Source organism: Tetrahymena thermophila (assembly GCF_000189635.1).
Source record: "Tetrahymena thermophila SB210 genomic scaffold scf_8254649, whole genome shotgun sequence".
Lineage (NCBI taxonomy): Eukaryota > Ciliophora > Oligohymenophorea > Hymenostomatida > Tetrahymenidae > Tetrahymena > Tetrahymena thermophila.
The window spans coordinates 318,555-338,614 of NW_002476417.1; the positions used below are offsets into that span (position 1 = coordinate 318,555).

General features: G+C 22.3%; 2 protein-coding genes across 2 annotated transcripts; both read left to right on the top strand. All coding sequences in view use genetic code 6, as the record gives it.

Annotated features, from left to right (window-relative positions):
- Positions 1-785: 785 nt before the first annotated feature.
- Positions 786-12,554, top strand: TTHERM_00267920 (transmembrane protein, putative; the record flags this gene model as incomplete). Its single annotated transcript, XM_001015927.3, has 17 exons — positions 786-2,072; positions 2,179-3,207; positions 3,272-3,499; positions 3,934-5,069; positions 5,171-6,428; positions 6,685-6,759; positions 6,812-8,507; positions 8,570-8,701; positions 8,856-9,416; positions 9,478-9,659; positions 9,721-10,108; positions 10,310-10,894; positions 10,949-10,984; positions 11,051-11,149; positions 11,201-11,588; positions 11,696-12,070; positions 12,230-12,554. The coding sequence occupies 17 exons, from the start codon at positions 786-788 to the stop codon at positions 12,552-12,554; spliced, it is 9,780 nt and encodes a 3,259-aa protein (XP_001015927.3).
- Positions 12,555-15,501: 2,947 nt separating this feature from the next.
- TTHERM_00267950 (orn/lys/arg decarboxylase major region protein) lies at positions 15,502-16,908 on the top strand (the record flags this gene model as incomplete). Its single annotated transcript, XM_001015930.1, has 1 exon — positions 15,502-16,908. One exon carries the CDS (start codon positions 15,502-15,504, stop codon positions 16,906-16,908), a length of 1,407 nt encoding a protein of 468 aa, XP_001015930.1.
- Between the last annotated feature and the right edge of the window lie 3,152 nt (positions 16,909-20,060).

The window sequence follows — 20,060 nt, forward strand, 5'->3', positions numbered from 1 at the left end:
TTATATTTGTTTCTTATAAGATATTATTCATTTTTAAGTATTTACTTTATTTTTAAATTTAATAAAATTAATTTATTAATAAAAATATCGAGAGAATTTATAATGACCTTCTAATTTTCAAATAATAAATTAATCTATTACACATTTTTAAAATAATTATTTAAAAATTGTAATTTTATTAACAATTAATTACTTGTTTCTTATATTGCCCATTTTTTAAGTATTTAATTTATTTTTAAATTTAATAAAATGAAAAAATAAATAAATGTTTTTTGTAAAAATATTAAAAGGCTTTTTAAAAACTAAATTATTGAAATAATAAAAAATGGAAACTTTGTAAAAAAGTTATTTCTACTTCAGATTTTAATGATTTTTAAATATATTTCTTCAATTTCATTTATGGATTGAGTTATTTGTAATTAAAAATTTGGACTTATCTTTTTTTTGTAATTATTTATTTTATTATCTTAAATTGAATATCGAAATAGAACTCTTTAGTAAGAAAAACAAAAAAAAATCAAATTGAATTGATAACTTTTTTGAATAGATAAAACATAATTTAAAAAATAGCTGGAGCAATAAGTAAACTGTAACAAAACTAAAAAAAGGGAATTATACTCTTAATATAAATAAATATTCTATTTTAAAATAAGTAGAAAGTATCAAATTTAAGGTTATATTGATTAGAGATCATTTGACATTAAGATAACTCACATTAAGCCTTATTAATTTACTAATAGATCATAACTTTTAGATAATAAAATTAATCTTAATTTGATAAATCTATGTCGTATTTTATATAGCTCTCATTATTTTTATCAATTTTTATTTTTGAAAGAGTTATTTGTTAGTGTGATGTTAAATGCTTATCATGCTCTGATGGGATATGTTAGTAGTGCATGGACGGATACACTTATAATTAATCTAATTATTCATGCTAATCGACATGTTAATATAATACATACAGAGATGATACTACAGGAACTTGCTAAAGTGTTTGTCCAACATCCTACTATAATAATAATAATTTGTATTCATGTATTTAATATCCTAACTGTCCTAACCTAATTGAGAAAGGTTAAAACCATTTTGATTTGGTTACTGCTGCTGCAGTTACTTAGAAGTTGATATTTGCAATAGGAATAGTGAATAATAAACCTGTTATGTCAAATAACATCAAAGTATATTCAAGAGATGCTGAGTTATAAGGATAATTAGTAGGTCATTCAAATAGTATTATTGGAATTCAATCAATAACAGTTTAAAATATTGTACAGCTTTATAGTTATAGCTCTACGGAACTAATTTTATGGGATGTTAACTTATGTTAAATGATAAGATATGGATTATTTGATTAAAACTTGCAAGCGAGTAGTATTTCGTATATAGATTAAGATATTATTATCTTATAATAAGATAGCTAAACATTTGGTGTATTGCAATTAAGCCAATTCAGAAATATAAGCTAAAGCTATTAGTCTACTCTTTTAGCAAACAAATAAATAAATACTTTGACGGGCTTTACAAGGTTTTAGAATAATATTTACACTTTTTCTCAAGATGGAAAACTTTATAGCTATAATTTAAATTCGCTATCTGATGGCTTACAAATAGCTGCGGTAAGTAACCCAATACAGAGTGCAGTAGTTATATCTTAAAATAATATAATAATTATCTATGGACTTAATGTATTGACATATTACAATGGATACAGCTCGAGTGTTGTTGATTTAGGACACACATTAACAATAAATAAAGTTCTTACTGATGTTGATTAGACTTTAAAGATTAATTATATTTTTACTTTTGATGCTGCATCATTTAAATTTTCATATATAAATTCTAACAATCAAATTTAAGTGATTGATTTCCGTAACATCAAAAAATCATTCTCTAAACTCATGAAAAGTTATTTAGTAACAATTGATGCTTATGGTTAAATTATCATATACACGTATTCTAACATGATTCTGAAAGAAACTTTAACCTTAAATCTATCCTTTAAAACATATTTCGCTATTAGTGATGCATACATTGGAATAACTTCTGAGCAAATGTACATTTTTGGAACAGTATGTCAATTATTATTTTTATCATAAATTAAAATATCTCATTTAAAATTACATTTCATATCAAAATTAAATTAAAATTTCAACTAATAATAAATTTTTATTTTAGGAATTATTCTATTTGAATTTGATGGTGTAAAAATAACAGATAACTTTAGAAAGCCGTAATAAGAATATTCCAATTCGAATGACATAGCATACAAGCAAAGTAAACGGTATAGTTTTTGATAGATTGTACAATAGAGTAATCACTTATTCTGATGATGGTTCAATTATATTTTATGACTAGATTGGTAATTAATATAAATTTGTTATGCAAAAATTCTATCCATCGACTAATTGTGATATGTTATAAAACACTCGTTGCTTTGTAGCAGTTAATGATTTATAAATTTTAAGACCTAATTTGTACTCTACAATTTACAGCAATGGTTCTGTAATTTTGTATAAATACTCAGCACTTTCTTTTGATATGATCAAGCAACTTACAATGATAGATACAACACTCCCTATTTTAAATACTTACTTTGTTGGAAGTTTATTAGTATATTGCAATGGTAAAGAAGTGAGAGTTTATGATGTAGATCAAGATCTAATTGTTCTAATATATGCTCCAGTCGATGCACTTAAAAATTATTTTTTACATTGTGCAACTGACTAAATAGGTGGAGTAAATTATCTTATATTTTCAAGAATTATTAATACATCCTATTTTATTATTGCTACTGATACGTTTTAAAATTTAGCCATTGCTAATTATGTAATTCCTTCTGCTTAATAATACAGTGTATTAAGAGATATTTATATCGCCTAATATTTTAGTTCGATAAAGTGGTATATGGTAACTAATTCATAACTTTATCTATATTTTTCAACTTTTCCTAATTTTAAAACAACAACTATTTCAGTATATTAAAATCTTCCAGTTTCTGTAGCTTTTGATCCTAATTCAAGATCTTTCACAGTCTTTTCTATGAATTAATACATGTCTTACTACTTATACAGTAGCGGATCATATGTTAAATAAAATACTTTTTAATTTGCTGCATTTGCTACAGGTAAGTAGTCTACAGCCATATCATTTCCAGAACTTTATTTTAGTTTTTAAAATACTGGTGTTAGCACAATACAGAATCAGGTTTATTATTACTTTATTATTAAAAAATTTTTAAATTATTTTTGTTCAAAAAACAAAAAATAAGGTATTTGTCATGAGACCTAATTTAAATTTTTAGCTCGTTCTAACATTTGTTGACAAAATCTCTTCTATAAATGTAGACACAGTAACAAAAAAGCTGTATATTGGATTTGAAAATGGTAATATCTACAATGGAAATTATCTGGAAAACTACGTTCTTTTTTAACAATAAGTAAATTACAATAATTTTTATTACTCTGATCAATCAGACCTGCTGTTTGCATACAATAAAGTAAATTTATCTTTTTTTAATTTAAATTTTAATAATATTTTAAATTATTTCTCAAAATAATTTATTTTACTTTCTTTTATAACACAAATCCTCAAAAATATAAATATTAATTAACTCCTAAATTTCTTGATTTTGAAAAATTCAAACATTTATTTTATGAAAAAAAAGAGTAAAAATGTATTTTTTTATAAGCTTTCTACATTTGAAGTATTTTTTAAATAGTTTCAAATTTAAACCTGGCTGATTATTAATATTACTAATTCTTATCAAAATAAATCTTATAGGGTCAACTTCTATGCAATTAGCAATATAAATGCATGCTATTTTTCTATAATTTTTTATATTTTATATTAGAAGGCATTTAAAAATAAATATTCAAATCAATTAAAATATATATTTTTCATTTTAATTTAAAATTTTAATAATTAATTAAGGCCATAAGCGTCATTGATTCTACATAACTCTAATAAACTGCCACCTTATCAGATTCAAATATGATAAGCAATTTAAATGGAGTGCTTTTTATTGATAGTACTTAGTAGCTAATAGCATATAATAGTGATAAAAATAAAAATTTAGTTATGTGGGATATTAAAAGTAATACAAACTAGTAGTTTATGAATGGTCATACTACAGCAGGAGTAGTAAATGCACAGCTAGATATATAAAATAGTTTGCTTATTAGCTAAGGAGCTGATTTTTTTATTATAATTTGGAACTATTTAACCTTAAGCTAAGTTTACAGAATTTAAGACCATGTAAATGCAATGAATGCTTTGAATTTAAGCTAAGCATCTATTCCAGCTGCTTATCAAATTTAATATTAAATTACACTTTTTATAGTTGATACTATTAACAAAGTTATTGTTAGCGCTAATAATTTAGGTACTATATTTGTGCATAGCTATATCACATTCACATCACAATCCTACAATATTACCTCAATGACTTATGTTTATGTTGATAATATATATAACCATATTATTGCTGCTTCAAATAATAATTTCATCTACAAGCTAACCATTTTAAGTTATACTTCTTCGTCTTTAACTTATTTCAAAGACGTTACAAATGTTCATACAGAGTAGATCCTAGGAGCATTAATTTAAAATAATAATGTTTATTCTTTTGAAGAGACTAAAATTGTTGTCATGGATAGATAAACCTTAACAGTTAAAAACACTATAGTTTGTGTTAATCCTTTAATCACTAACTTTATAGTTTATGAAAAACTAAATCAAGTAATTATTTGGAGTGATGCATAGACCAGTATTTTAAATCAAAGTATTGGCATATATAATCTTTTAACTGGAGCTAAAATATAAGATATAAATAATAACCAAGTAATTGAACAAGGCAATATTCATAAATTAATAGTAGATTAAGACACTAATTAATTGATTATATCAAAAGTATATACATACAATTACATTTACACAATTGATTTATAAACTTTTTACTACTCAGGTTATTATACTCAAAGTTACACTGGGTATATTAAGTAGTGGTAATTTATTCCTAGGACTAATAGGCTTATCTATATAGACTCAGCTTCTCCATCTAATTTATAGTAAATTATTATTTGAGTTTTTATTATAACAGTAATCTAAAATTTTAAAAATACTTTTATCAAATCATAAAACTAAAACTCTTTTAATAAATAATAAATAGGATATATAACATGGAAGGATCCATTAATTTAATTAAGAAATTTTAGCTCATTTCAGATGAAAAAAATGCTAACACACTGTTTAATTAACAAACTTAAAATATTTATTATTTTGATTCCCTTAATCAGTCTTGGAAATATGATCGTAATTAATAAAAGTTAACATTCCTTAACAACAATGATTAAATAAAAGCTTCAAAGTTCTTCTAAGACTATTTCTATGTTATTACTGCTTCTTAAGTACTAAAGTATACTTCAGATCTTTTGTTGATAAGTTCATTTAATTTTTAGACTTATTAATGCTTTTTTACAAATCTCTACTTATACCTTCTTGATTTTAATTATAATTTTATCTAATTGGCACTCACCAGCTTCGTTTAGCTTCCATTTTAAAGATAATTAGAGAATACAATAAAGTATTTTTTACCTAATGAGAATTATCAAGATGTTGTTATCATGTTAGTTACACAGAAAGTTTATAGATTTAATATGTAAAGTGGAAACACAATTTATAGCAATTCCTAAGTATAAAATCTACAGATGATCGCTATGGATAGTAATAATTAGATAATAATCTATATATTTTATCCACAAACAATAAATTTTTACTCATACCAATAAAAAGTACAGGATTACACACAAAATCTACTTTAAACCATTAATAATGGATTTTCTATATTTAATGTTATGCTTGATTATCAACAAAATACTTTCATTACAATATCAATATACGATGTTGCTCCTATTATACGTATTTACTCATACGTATTTAATTAAAACTCTCTTCAACCTATTACTTTAATATCTAGCATTCCATCTCCATCAAGATCTCCTAACTAGAAAATAGATTTGTCAGATCCAACTAAATTATCAATAGTTTTACCTTGGCAAATCATTAACTATGACAGAATTACTTATAAATTTGTAAGCTATTTTAGAGATACATAAGTAATTTACTCTCTAATAAATTAAGGTACTCTTAATGGCTTTCCTAGCTTGCTTAATTCAGTATAGAGCGATAGCATATAGCTATATTCCTAAGTGAATAATGTATTTGCTTAACCCTCATTATTTAAATTTCCTTTATCATACCCTGTGGTATTAAGTTATACAATTAATAGAAAAAGCATATATTACTAAATACAGATAGCAGGGATAAGTACATAATTCATTTTTGATTACTCATTCTAGATACCAACATCTCAAAATACATAGTTTAACAATTGCTTTTAGAATATAAATGGGACGTTTAAGTACACAGTAATCAATTCTTAAATAAAAATTAAAATTTTTTTAAAATATTAATATCTTAAAATAAAAAAATTTTTTAGAAAAATGAATCTAACAAATCTTCTTTTTTTTAATATTTTTTTTGAAAAACATGTTTATGATAAATCTATTTTAATATACTGGATACTTTAAAAAATAAAAAAAAAAATCTTCATAAAAACTAAAAAATAATAAAATAAAATTCCTAAAATTGAAAAAGCAAATATTTATTTTGAATAAAAATTAGGTTGACATGTAAATGATGACACTATAAAATTCAATAAACAAGTTGAATTTTAATCTATCAAGTAGCTTGATATAAGTATAATTTTAATGAGCATAGTACTTTTTTAAATTTATAATAATTAAAATAGGTTGATGCCCAAAATGCTTTCTTTTATCACTCATTGATGACTTCTTATAATGCAAGTGTCATTTATTAAAATTATAGTTCAAATCCTCCTACTGTAAAAGTTACAAGCAATTTATTTTCAAATATTGGTTTGGATTAAATTATTATTGACAACTATGTTTTGGATATTTCAAATGGAGGATAAATCAAACTAAATACTAATGCAAATAGATTGGTTTTTAAGTCAATTCAAATTGTTGGAAATTCATAAAACTTTTCATTTTTATTTACTAACCTATAGAGTGTGATTATAGAAAACATTTTAATAAATAACCTGATACTAAGTGGATCGACGGTATTATTTAACATTACTTCATGTCAGTCTGTTTACATCAAAAACTTTAGAGTGAGATCTCTTAGTTTAGGTAATAATGCCTAGCTGTTTTACATTAGAAGCATATCTTAATAGCTTTTAATAGAAAATATGAGTATAAATTACTTGTCTGTTGATTATTTACAGCAATAGAATTTTGTGATTGGACTAATTAATATCGCAATGGCTTAAATAATTAACTCACATTTTTCTTAATATGTGGCTATAAATTCGTAAAAGCCCTTCTACTTTATATCATTATAAGGAATCTAATAGTTAACAATCAGTAATGTATAATACACTGATTCAATAGCTTTTGGATTTATTCAATATAAAAACTACTATAGAGATAATTAACAAATAGTTTATCTTCATAATGATGTATTTTAAATAAAATCAAGCTAATTTAATAACCACTTTTACTTGAACTCCCCTTTTATTAGTATTGAAGGTAACTCAATAACATTTAATCACACTTAATTTTAGTATATTGAGTGCTTTACTTGTTCAGGTACTGTTATTTCCTTAATATCTGTCTAAAGTTAATTTTTGGTAGTTTTTAGCATATTTAATAATACAGTTGGCGAATAAGGAGGAGCTATTGCATTCTTAAATAACTTAAACGTTAGTTTAACAATTTAAGACTCTACTTTTTTGAACTGCACTGCATAAGCAAGTGGAGGAGCCATTTTTTTATCATCTAGTGATTTATTATTAAATCGTACTACAATTTAATTATGCTAAGCCTAGATAGGAGGAGGTATAAGATACATAGGGTTAGAACCTATCTTCATTTACTATTAAAGAAAATACTTATCTTAGAAAGATAAGAACTTTTTCATAAGTAATGATATAAGTAATAATTATGCTTCTATTTATGGATAAAATGTAGGCTCATATCCTAAAATGATAAAGATTATAGCCTAGACAAATCTTTCGCAATAAACTTACAATAACAGCTTAGACACTGATACATTTAATTTAGATTTATATTTGCTACAAAACTTTTAAAGTGGAGCAGATATCAGCTTTTAATTTTAAATTTTAGATTAGGATAGTAATCCAATTTTTTTTGATCTAAGTGCACTATAAAATAACTACTACCCTGATTCTATTATATAAGAGATATAGTAGTTCAGCATCAAAGCTCTTCCTGGAAATGATAATATTAAAGTATTCGGTTAATATATTACTGACTACACTTAATTTAATTTGGACACTAAAACTTTTACAATTACTTCAATGCTTATTATAGGATAACCATCAAGTACAAATTATATTTTATTTGAGAGTCCATCAATTTAAAAGATTTTAAATCCAGACACTGATAGAGATTTTAACGCAGGTATTTTTTATTATTTCTATTACTTTAAAAATGTTTATTTGTAAATTAAAATATTTTCAAAGGTCCCTTTCACATCAGACTAAATATTTAGTTTAGAAAATGCTTAAGAGGAGAAGTCTACAAACTCAGTGGAAGTATATTCTATTGCTAAGAGTGTAAAGAAGGCACTTATTCAATAGTTTAACCAATTCAAGGTATATTTTTTTCTTATTTGTTGATCATCTTAACCCATAAAATTATTTACTTTTGAAAGATTAAAGAGTAAAAATTATTTAATTATTTGTTAGATTATTTATTATATGTGTGTGATAATCTTTAATTAATAATATTTTATCTATTTTGTATTAGATGATTATGATACTCAGCTATGTTTAAGATGCCCTGATGAAGCTAGCTACTGTTACAGAGATTAAATGGAACTAAAGTCAGGATATTGGAAGTATAGCAATGATACAGATTAAATTGTTTATTGCTCTAACTAACCTGAAAATTGTAATGGCGATTAACTACATGATTATTGTGTAGAAGGACATATAGGTCCATAATGTGAATAATGCGATATTTATGGTAATATGTGGGAAGCTGAATATTAATCAGATGGTAAGTTTAGCTGCATCAATTGCACTGAACTAAGATAGCCAAAATACTTATTCCCTATGATATTTATTGCTTTAGGAATGGTTATTTATATTATTCTAAGTGTTCATATTGCTTACGAAATAAATACACTTATAGTACAAGGATATTACTTACGATAATTAAATCTATTAAGTATAAATAAAAGTGCTTATTAAGACACTACCAATATGAATATTAAAGCAATGGTAAATTACATGTAGATTAGTTCTATGGTCAACACTTTTGTGGTCTAGTTACCTTCATGGATGACATTTATTCCAGATTATTTTGGTATTTATTTTTTTACATTCTTTTTTTTGTATTTATTTTCTTTTTATATAACATAAACCAGGCTCACCTATTTAAAATATGCTGCATACATTTGATTGTTACTTAAACAAGGCACAATAGTCAAAGTATCCTATTGTTTTTTTAAGAACTTTGTGGAGCTTGGCTATTCCTATATTTTATTTGCTAGGGGCAGGTGTCATTTATTTCATATTAGTCAAATTAAAGCTTTTTAAATATAGATAGGTATTTTTTATTCATCGATTTATTTAAAAATTACGAATTAATAAAATATATAATATTATAGTCTTATATTATCAGTGGTTTGGTATTCTTATGCTTCTTTACATAGCCAAATATGGTGTCTGATCTATTAGGAGTAATGTCTTGTAGAGATATTGATGGTAAATTATATATATCTTCAGATATTTCCTATGAGTGCTACACTTAAATTCATGTAATCTATATTGGAATTGTTTGTATACCTGGCTTAATTCTTTGGGGTTTAATGATACCAGCCTTTATAATTAGATTGCTTGTTTCAAACAAAGAATATCTTGATCATGCAACAATACGTCTCAAGTATGGCTTTTTATATTAGGATTATAAAAACAGTAGATATTATTGGGAGTTTTTAAAGATGTATAAAAAACTTTTTGCTGTGGCAGTCTTAAGTTTTTATGGGAATCCATACAGTAAGAAAATTTAATTGAATGCTTTGAATTTTTTATTTTGATAATTAATTTCTTCTCATTTTAATATATTTTTTATTTAGATAAAATGAGAAGAAAATATTTTCTTTTTTTATTTCATATTTCATCTAAAAAATAAGAACAGGATTATTTTAATAAATTACTTTATTGCATTGAATTTAACTTTATAATTTTAATTAAAAGCAAATAAGTTGGTTATTATATTAGTTGTTTATTTGCTTTACCTTGTAGCCTTACTCCGTTTTAGGCCCTATTAGATGCAATATTTTTAGAAAATTGATAGAGCTAGTATGATTGTAACTATAGTTATTCTTTTAATGAACATCTTTCTGTATAATAAACCAGACATGGTTTAATAAGAATTATTTTATGTTATCATTATCATTTTACATAATTCATATTAATTTTTTTTGCTTCTGGAAGTTTGTAGAGCTAAAATTTCAGTCATCTATAGAGTCAGATATAATCAATTTTTAAAATGGCTTGTTACTAAAATACCGTTTTTGAAGCCCTATATTGTAATAAATTAAAGAACTTCTATGAAAACTTTCCACTTATGGATGAAAATCACTTATTATATTAATGAGTATGCTGAAAGAAAATAATATAACGAAATAGATTAGGTCAATTTGATAGGCTCAATGTCCTAAAGCAAGGAATTACATAATTAGAGCTTCTTACCAAGTAAAAGAAATAGAATTAGAATGTAAAACAGCAATACCTTATAACCACTAAAAGGTGGATAAATTTAGCAATCAATAAGACTGGGTAAATAATTTTTTTTTGATAACTCACATTTAAATTATTTTTCTAAAACAATAGATAACCATAATCCTATTTAAGATGATTATTCATAAAGTAATTCTTTAAATTTTACTAATTATTTTTTTTCTTTACACATGCTAATTTAATATTAAATTGAAGGACATTCTTTTCAGAAAGATTAATTATTGTCTGCAGATAGGCTTGATCCTCATTTTTTAAGCCCTAAAGGATCGTCAAATAATTTGCTATTTTTATCAGGTAAATCTATTTATTATTTCACTATTTTTATATTTTGTGTTTAATTTATAGCAAGAAAGGATGAAACTTTTAAAAGCAATGGAAATTATATTGAATTTGATGATATTTTACTCTCTCCTTCAAGAAATACATTACTGCAATCTCCTGTTTCATCTTTAAGGTAAGATAAAAGCGAACTTAATCATTATGGGGAGATAGAAGAAGCTGAGGATGAAAGAAGGCTTATAAAGAAAAAAGGAATTAATTATGATCATAATTTATATTAAAAAACTGATTTAATAAAAAAAAATTTGATCCTTATAGATACATATTTCAATAATTAAGTAGAATAAAAGTTTAATCAACTATAAAAAGTATAAGAAGCAAATATAGATGCTGAAACTCCAGATATAGACGAAAGTATAGAATTACAAAAAGAAGTCCTTGTTAATTCATTAAGGTAAATTTGTTTAAAATATTATTCTCTCTTTTTTTTTAATGAAAATTTAGTTTTATTATAATTTTAAAACGAAATTTTATTAATAAATATTTAATATTAAATAAAAGAAACACAAACACTTTAGCTCCTAGATTCTAAATTAGCCAAATATAACAAGAAGATAAAGACTTTACTCCAACTCCAAATTAAGAAAATGCAAAATAACTTATTGATCTAAACGAGAGTGATGATGATGAAGATGCATAATAAAAATAGGAGAAGATGGAAAAGAAAGAGGAAGAGGAAGATTATAGGAGAATTTAAACTAAGAGTCAAATAAATCATGTCCTAAATGTTTAAAGGAAAACTAATATCATATATAAAAATCTAAAGAAAGTAGAATGTTCAGATTTAAATTGTTTGTAAAATTCAAATTCAAATGAAAAACAAAATGAAAATATTTTAGAAACTGAAGAAGATTCTTCTAAGCCTTAGGATCAAAAGTAATTTATTTATTAACTTTTAACATATTGCTAGTTTAATTAAACTTTTTTTTTTTCATATAAAAATGAAAATTATCATAAATATTCAAAAATAACTTTTAATTATGCTAAAAAATTGCTTTTATAAATAAAAACAATTTATTTTAAAATAAAATTTAGTTTGGTATAAAAATAAAAAAGTTTTCAAAATCAATAATCTCTAGAATCTATTTCACAAATAGATTCAATGTCTTCAAAATAAATTATTGACCCGTCTTAAAAAGATATTAAAAATGTAATATAAGCTCGTCCAAATGCGTTATTGGGTAGTCCTTAAATTGAGAAAATAGTAGAAAGAAATAATAGTTTATCATAAAATTTTCTCTTGCCATAATAAAGTTTGTAAAAGCAAGAAACAGAAATAAGCATGTCTAAAGAAATATAAAATATAATTCAAAATAAAGCTATAACCGCTGAGAAAATGATTAAAGAAATCCATGATTGAATTTATATTTGTTGTATTGTTAAGTATTTTTTTAAAATTTCTATTTTATGTTATATGTCGTCTTGAAATTTAACATTTCTTAAATTCGTTTTATAGAAAAAAAATCAAATGCAATGCAAATTTTTTTAAATTTTTCATAAGCCAAATTTTATCAATTTTTCTTGATTGCTGCTAAAATAAAAATAAATTTTCATAAAATATGACTTTCATGAATGAATCATGTGTAGCTTAAGCTCAAAAAATATATTTGCTATGAGTAAAATCTAAAAGGTTTTTAAAATGTTGAATTTAAGTTTTTTTTTTTTTCACCTTTTAATTCTAATTGATAAAACTTAAATCAGTTCCTAATTCATTAAAGAAAAAAATTCTTATTATAAAAATATATTTTAAAAAAGTATTTATAATAATTAAAAAAATTATAATCAGTAAAATTATAATTTTAAAAAATATATTAATAATCAAATATATTTATTAGATAAACAATGTTCTTTTCTACTTACAAAAGAGAAATATGGTTGATTCAAAAAATAATGCATTTTTTATCAAGCTTATCTTTAAAGTCATTTTTTATAAAAGGGATATAGAAAATTCAAATAGAAAATACATAAAAACTAAATTTTTATTTTGATAAAGCCAAAAAGATATTTCTTACACAATTTCTAAAAGAAAAATCTGAAGATTAGATTATTTATTATAGAAATGTAAAACTAAAATATTAAGTTAATATAGAAAATATTCATTAAAAAGTGTTGTAATTACTATTCATATAATAACCATCAAAAGTTAAAATTCGAAAATTTATTCAAGTAGTGGAGTGGAAGAATTTCAAAAAATTATTAACGCATGATTATTTAAAACAAGAAAATAGATTCACATATCTGCTAATTAAAAAAGAATTTAGTAATAATAAGCCTATCAAAATTTAAATCATTAAATATAAAAGAAAAAAATAGATAATTAAGTAAATTGTGATTTTTTGTATTATTTAAGTAACATTTATCATAATACTTTTAAAAACTATGAATGTCATTTTAAAATACTGGAAATATATTTTGAAAATTGATTTTAATTGAATGCTTAAAAAATTTTTAATATTTTCATTATGTAATTTAGAAAGCTTTATTATATAGAAAATAAATATATTTGTTTTTAGTTATCTTTTACAAATGAATAAAAATATATTTAAATAGATTTTTCTGTTTAAAAATTGAATACATTAATAATAAGAAATAGAAACTCGATTAATCTGTAAAATATAGACGAAATTACATGCTTACTTTTAAAATCTAATTTTTATGGAAATCAATTATTTAAAAATTTTCTTAACTGTAATGTAAAATATCCGGAGTAGTGGCCAGATTTTTTAGTCTTTGTTAGCCAATTTAACCTTTAGGAATAATAATAAAATATATATTTATAAGTAAATTTAGGTTGTAATTAATGAGGATTTACAGTATATTAATTTTAGAAATATCTTTTTAATAAAGGGTGGATATGATAGTTAAATTTGTCATTTAGTATTTAAAAATTGAAGGGAGAGTATAAAAATAATCAATTGTTTGTTAACTTATTTATTTATTCATTTATGTTTAAGAAAACAAAAAATAAATTAAAAATGCTTAAAATAAAATTTAAGACATTTTAAAATATAAAAATTAGATATTCCTTTATTTTTCAGTGCTTCTTTATTGTGCAAAAATATTATAGATTCATATCTAATGATAAAAAGATTCTTATCTTGTGGGGACATTTTATTTAAATTCTAATTGAAAGTGTCGTTTGTTTATTTATTTAAAATAAAATTTTATGTAAATTTAAGATATTGGTCTTTATTAGACACTAAAATCAAGTATTATTATTTAATAGATTATTTTGAATTTCATAAACTAGTGTATTCACTCACTATTTTTGCTAATTGATGAGGTGTAAACCAAACGTAAAATTTAGAAAAGTAAAAGAAAAATATAATAATTAATTCTATCTCATCTTTTTAATGTAAGCAATCTATTTTTAATATTAGAAAAAACTGGGGAATTAGAATGTGAGAGATAAAAAATTGTTAAATGATTTTCATAAGCCTTATGTACAAAGACCAAATGATGAAGTTAAATTATTTATTATTTTATATTAAGATATTCTTATAATTCTTCAAAGATATAAAATTTTGATTTAATATATTTATTTGTTCATGATTGATAAATTTGGTTATAGATGAATGGATGTTACTCTAGAATAGCAATTTAACATACAATTCAAAAATAATAAAAAATAGTTAAGCAATTATTAAAAGTATCCTATTGTGGTAAAAAGAAAAAGTGAGTAAAAGGTAGTAAATGAAGAATAAGTTTTATAAAAATATTATATTTATTTAAAGATAAGAAACTATTGAACAGAAAAAATGCATAAAAACAAAATTTATTTTAAAAAATATTTGGTAATTCAATTTTATATTCTCAAAAATATAAATGTTAACATTATCTCATAATAAAAATAATTTCCTCTTAGTTATTTAGTTACAATCTTTGAAAAAATAAATTTAAAAATTAAAAATTTAAATAATATCTGACCTAATAAATATTTAACGATTTTAGATACATTTTTTGATGGTTCTATATAGTTATTATAGCATTTATATTGCACAAAATATCAATTTTATATAAAAGATATGTGTGTGATGATCAAAAGAATTAAACAAAATTAAATAATTTAAATATAATTTAACTAGTAACTATAAATTAAGGTAAATACTGTCTTTGTTCTAAAATTGTATTCACATAAATAGCTTTTAAAAACAAAAAAATTAATATTGAAATTAACAGTCTAAACCCTAGAAGGGGTAAGGGTCAAGGATGACCTGATAAGTATATACCCTAAATTTAATTTAAATATAAGCCATATATCTATTCATACTTATAATTATTTGTATTCAAAAAATAAAAATTATAAAATGAAAAATAAAAAACAGATATTTGAAGCTATTGAAGAGTTTATCTAGAGTGATCCTACTTAACTCTAAATTTCATATCATAGCGGAAGAACAAACTCTTAACCTAGATTAAATAAACTTATATAAACATATGGTTTTAAAAAAGTAGATGCAACTTGGGAATGTATGTAGAATATAGCAGGACTTCAATTTAGTGGCTCAAGAATTGGAGATTTAGGAGAAGTATTTCACTAAACTTTTAACTCTAAGCTTTCCTTATTTGTCTAAAATGGATCTTCAATGGGGAATCAAGTTATTGCCCTAGCATTAGCTCACAAAAAGGTGCTAATATAAGCTAATTCTCATGTATCTGTCTATACTGGATTATCACTGTCAAATGCTGAGATTGTTTTGCTTGAACCTGAATTTAATTAAGAATATGGTATTCATATGGCAGTGACAGCTGATTAAATTTAATAAGCAATTTAATAGCACCCAGATATTTATGCTGTATTACTAACTTCTCCAAGTTATGAAGGATTATTTGCTGATTATTAAAAAATCCGAGATGTGATTGGATCTAGATACTTGATAGTGGATGAAGCTCATGGTGCTATACATTACTTTAATAAATCAGACAAACGAACAGCTCTGTCTTCTGGTGCCGATATTACTGTAAGTAGCATGCATAAATCTCTAGGAAGCTTAGTTGCTACTTCCTTAATTAATGTTGCAGCTGATTCTAAATTTCCTACTAAAAAAATTCTGGATGCTTATTATACATTTGCAACAACGAGCCCTAATATACTTTTATTAGCATCAGTCTATGATGCTATCCTTGAACTGAGTGAAAATGGAGAGGAGTATCTTCAAAACGCTATTTAAAGAAATAACTAATTTAGAAATGAAATAGAAAAATTAGATAATATAATAATAGACTCTTTTGACAGAAGTTAGAAAGATCAACTAAAGACTATTTTTGGCATTAAAAACGTTCATGGATATCAACTAGCTAAAATATTGTAAGACAAATATAATATTTGGGTAGAGAAGTACAATTCAATAAGTGTAATAGTAACTATTCATATTAACACAGAGGATGCTGACATAGAAAAATTAATAAAAGCTGTTAGAGAAATTTCTAAAAAGTATGAACATAAAACTTAGTATGATCAAAGTATCAATTAAGAATTAATTTATGTTCAATTGACAAAGAAAAGAAAAATTTTAACACCTTTAACAAAAGTTATGTCTTCAGATAAAGAAGAGAGAAAAATATAAGATTGCATTGGCAGAATAAGTGGTAATTTATAATACTCCTGTCCCCCAGGATATCCTGTTCTAACATTTGGTGAAGAAATTAGAAAAGAGCATGTAGAGATTCTTGGCTAGAATTTCCTAGTTGAAGTTTTGATTGAAGATTATTGAATTAATTATTATATATCTTCAGTATTTGGAAAAAATGTTAAATATAATAATCTCTTCTTTAAATAAATTTTCTATTATTAATTTTATTTAATTTCATTATCTTATAACATTTTATTAAAAATTTTTATTTTAAAAACAAAAAATAATTGAGTTTATAGATTTATGCTATCTAAAAAAGTATAAAATTGTAGCATGAATAAAAGTAATATATCTAATTATATTGTGTTTTCAAATAAAGTAACTCATATATGTTGTATAATCTCAATATATTTGTTTATTAATGGTCATATTTTAAAAGTAAAAGTTATAAATATTTAATAAGAAATACCTTTTAAAGAAAATTTAAACAATAAAATAAGAATTAAATAAATATTTTTTAACTTTTTATTTTGATATAAAATTATTTAGGATAAAATTTAAATCCATACCTAATTAATCAAAGATAAATATTACAATGATAAAATTATATTATAATAAAGTATTTTATAATAATTAACAAAATTATTATATCATTTTTTAAGAAATTATAAATTATCAAATATATTTGTTGAATAAAAATCTTGTTATCTACTTACAAAAGAGAAATATGAATGATTTAAAAAATAATTGTATTTTTTATCAAGCTTATCTTTGAAATCAATTTTTTATTATTCAGATATAGACAAGTCAAATAGAAATTAGATAAAGTGCATAAAAACGAATTTTTCTTTAGGTTAAACCAAAAAGATAGTTCTTTCACATTTTCGAAAAGAAAATTCGAAGATTAGAAAATTTATTATAGAAATAGAAAATTAAAATATGAAATTGATTTAGAAAATATTACTAAATGGGTGATATAATTACTATTCATATAATCACCAAAGAAATTACCATTTAAAAATGAATTCAAGCATTTGAAGAATTTCAAATAAAATTAACTAATGATTTTGAATAAATAGAAAATAAAGTCACATATATGTGATTAAAAAAGAAATAATAATCCTATCAAAATTTATGCCATTAAATATAAAAGAAAAAATAAATACTCAAGTAAATGGAGTAAACGCCTTATCATACACTTTTTATTTATATAAAAACTACTGTATGGCAGTTAAAATTCTGGAAATAAATTTTTTGTTAAATAATTTTAATTGAAAATTTAAAAGATTTAAAATATTTTGATAATGTAATTTTGAAATTTTATTAGAAAATAAATACATTCATTAATATTTAAATATATTTTTCTGATAATAAGTTGATTTCATTTAATAATAAAAAGAAAAAACATGATAATCAGTAAAATATCGACAAAATAAAATTATGATATTAATCTAAATTTATTTAATTACTTAGATTTTTTCTGTTTTTTAATTTAGTATCTTTTGAAATTATATGCTTACATTTAAAATCTAGCTCTTTGAAATTAATTATTTAATAATTTTCTTAGTTGTAATCTAAAAATATCTGAATTAGTTACCAGATTTTTAGTTTTTAGTTAGCCAGTTTAGCCTAATTCTATGATTTATTCTAACATATTGTTAACTAAATTAAAATTTTTACCTAACTAGCTGAAGTATATTAAATAAATATACTATCTATAATTTTATTTTCATCTTTATCAATGTTCAATTTATTTTACTTAATTTTTTTTTCAATATAATTGATAATTTTTATTCTATTCATTTAATAATTGATCATCCGAATATTTGGTTTACTGAATTTTATATGGCTAAACAAAATAATCCTCTATTCTGTCATTGGTTTATTCAAAAAATTATTCTACTATGAATAGAATAAATACCAAAAATATCATTAAAAAAAGTAAAACGTGTTAAATTAATTCTAGAGATTATTGGACTAAAAATTTTTTTTACACTCTAATCATTTTGCAACCTTTTAATTTGACAAATTTAAAATCTCTATTCATTTTTCAGTCTAATATTTGTATTAACTTTAATTAATTTTACATGAAATAAATTTAAAAATTCTCATTTATTTTTTAATGGAAATTCTCAAGAAATTATCATTAATTCATCTTAATTTTAATTTTCGTGCTTTTAGTATTTAAACAAATACTTCTGTATTTGTATTTCTATAAAATTTTTTTGTTCAAGAATTTTTAAGATAAGCTTAATAAGGTTGTAAAACCTTATTTTTTTAAAAAAAATGTAAAATACTTTAAGTCTTGGCTATTCTGTCAATGTCTTTATTGTGAAAATTTGTCTATTTATTTATATAAATAAAATAGGTCATTTTTAATTTTAAATATTTGCAAATGACACATTAACGAATAAATTAAATGTTATTTAAAAATACGTGAAATTTAATTAATTTAGATTAACGTTGATTATATATTTACCTGAATTAATACTAATACAACTTGTCACACTATAAATATACTTTTTCTTAAATTAAAACATATTATTCCCTCTGCTTATCTAATGCAAAATTTTTATATTTGTTATTAAGAAGATTTTTTGTTACGGTGTAATGCTAATCTCATTAAAAATTCTTTACTTTCTTAGTTATAAAAAGCTGGTAGTAATTTGGTAACTAATAATTTACAATTAAATTTATTCATTAATTGTATTTTTTCTTAAATAAATTTACTTTCTTGAACAACATAAAAAAGTTAATTAGATAGAAAAATTGATTTTGGTAATGGTAAAATAACAAATTGTAATTTATTTGATTTAAAAAAAAAGTTATTTTAAATTTTCAAATGGATGTACTTGCCAAAATGAACAAATGATATGGTCTAATCTAAAGTTTATTATTATTGTTATTGAAAAATAATCTTTTCAAATTTTATAAGTTAAAATACAAATTAAGACTAAATTGTTTTTGATTTTGATTTAAGCTAACTCATAAAATCATATTCTCTTTTTTTATGTATTATTAATCTAAGTAAAATTTAAGTTAATTTTTTAAAAGGTACTTCAAATTTTTATTTTTATTACCTCTCATTTTTTCAAAAAATTTTTTCTAAAGAATAAATTAATTATTTATAAATGAAACTAGCTCTTAATGAAATAGGGTCTTTTTAAATGAGGATTTACAGTATTTTAATTTTGCAAATATCTTTTGAATAAATGTTGGGTGGGTATGGTAGTTAAATTTGTCATTTATTATTTTAAAATTGATGGGAGAATATAAAAATAATCAAGATTGTT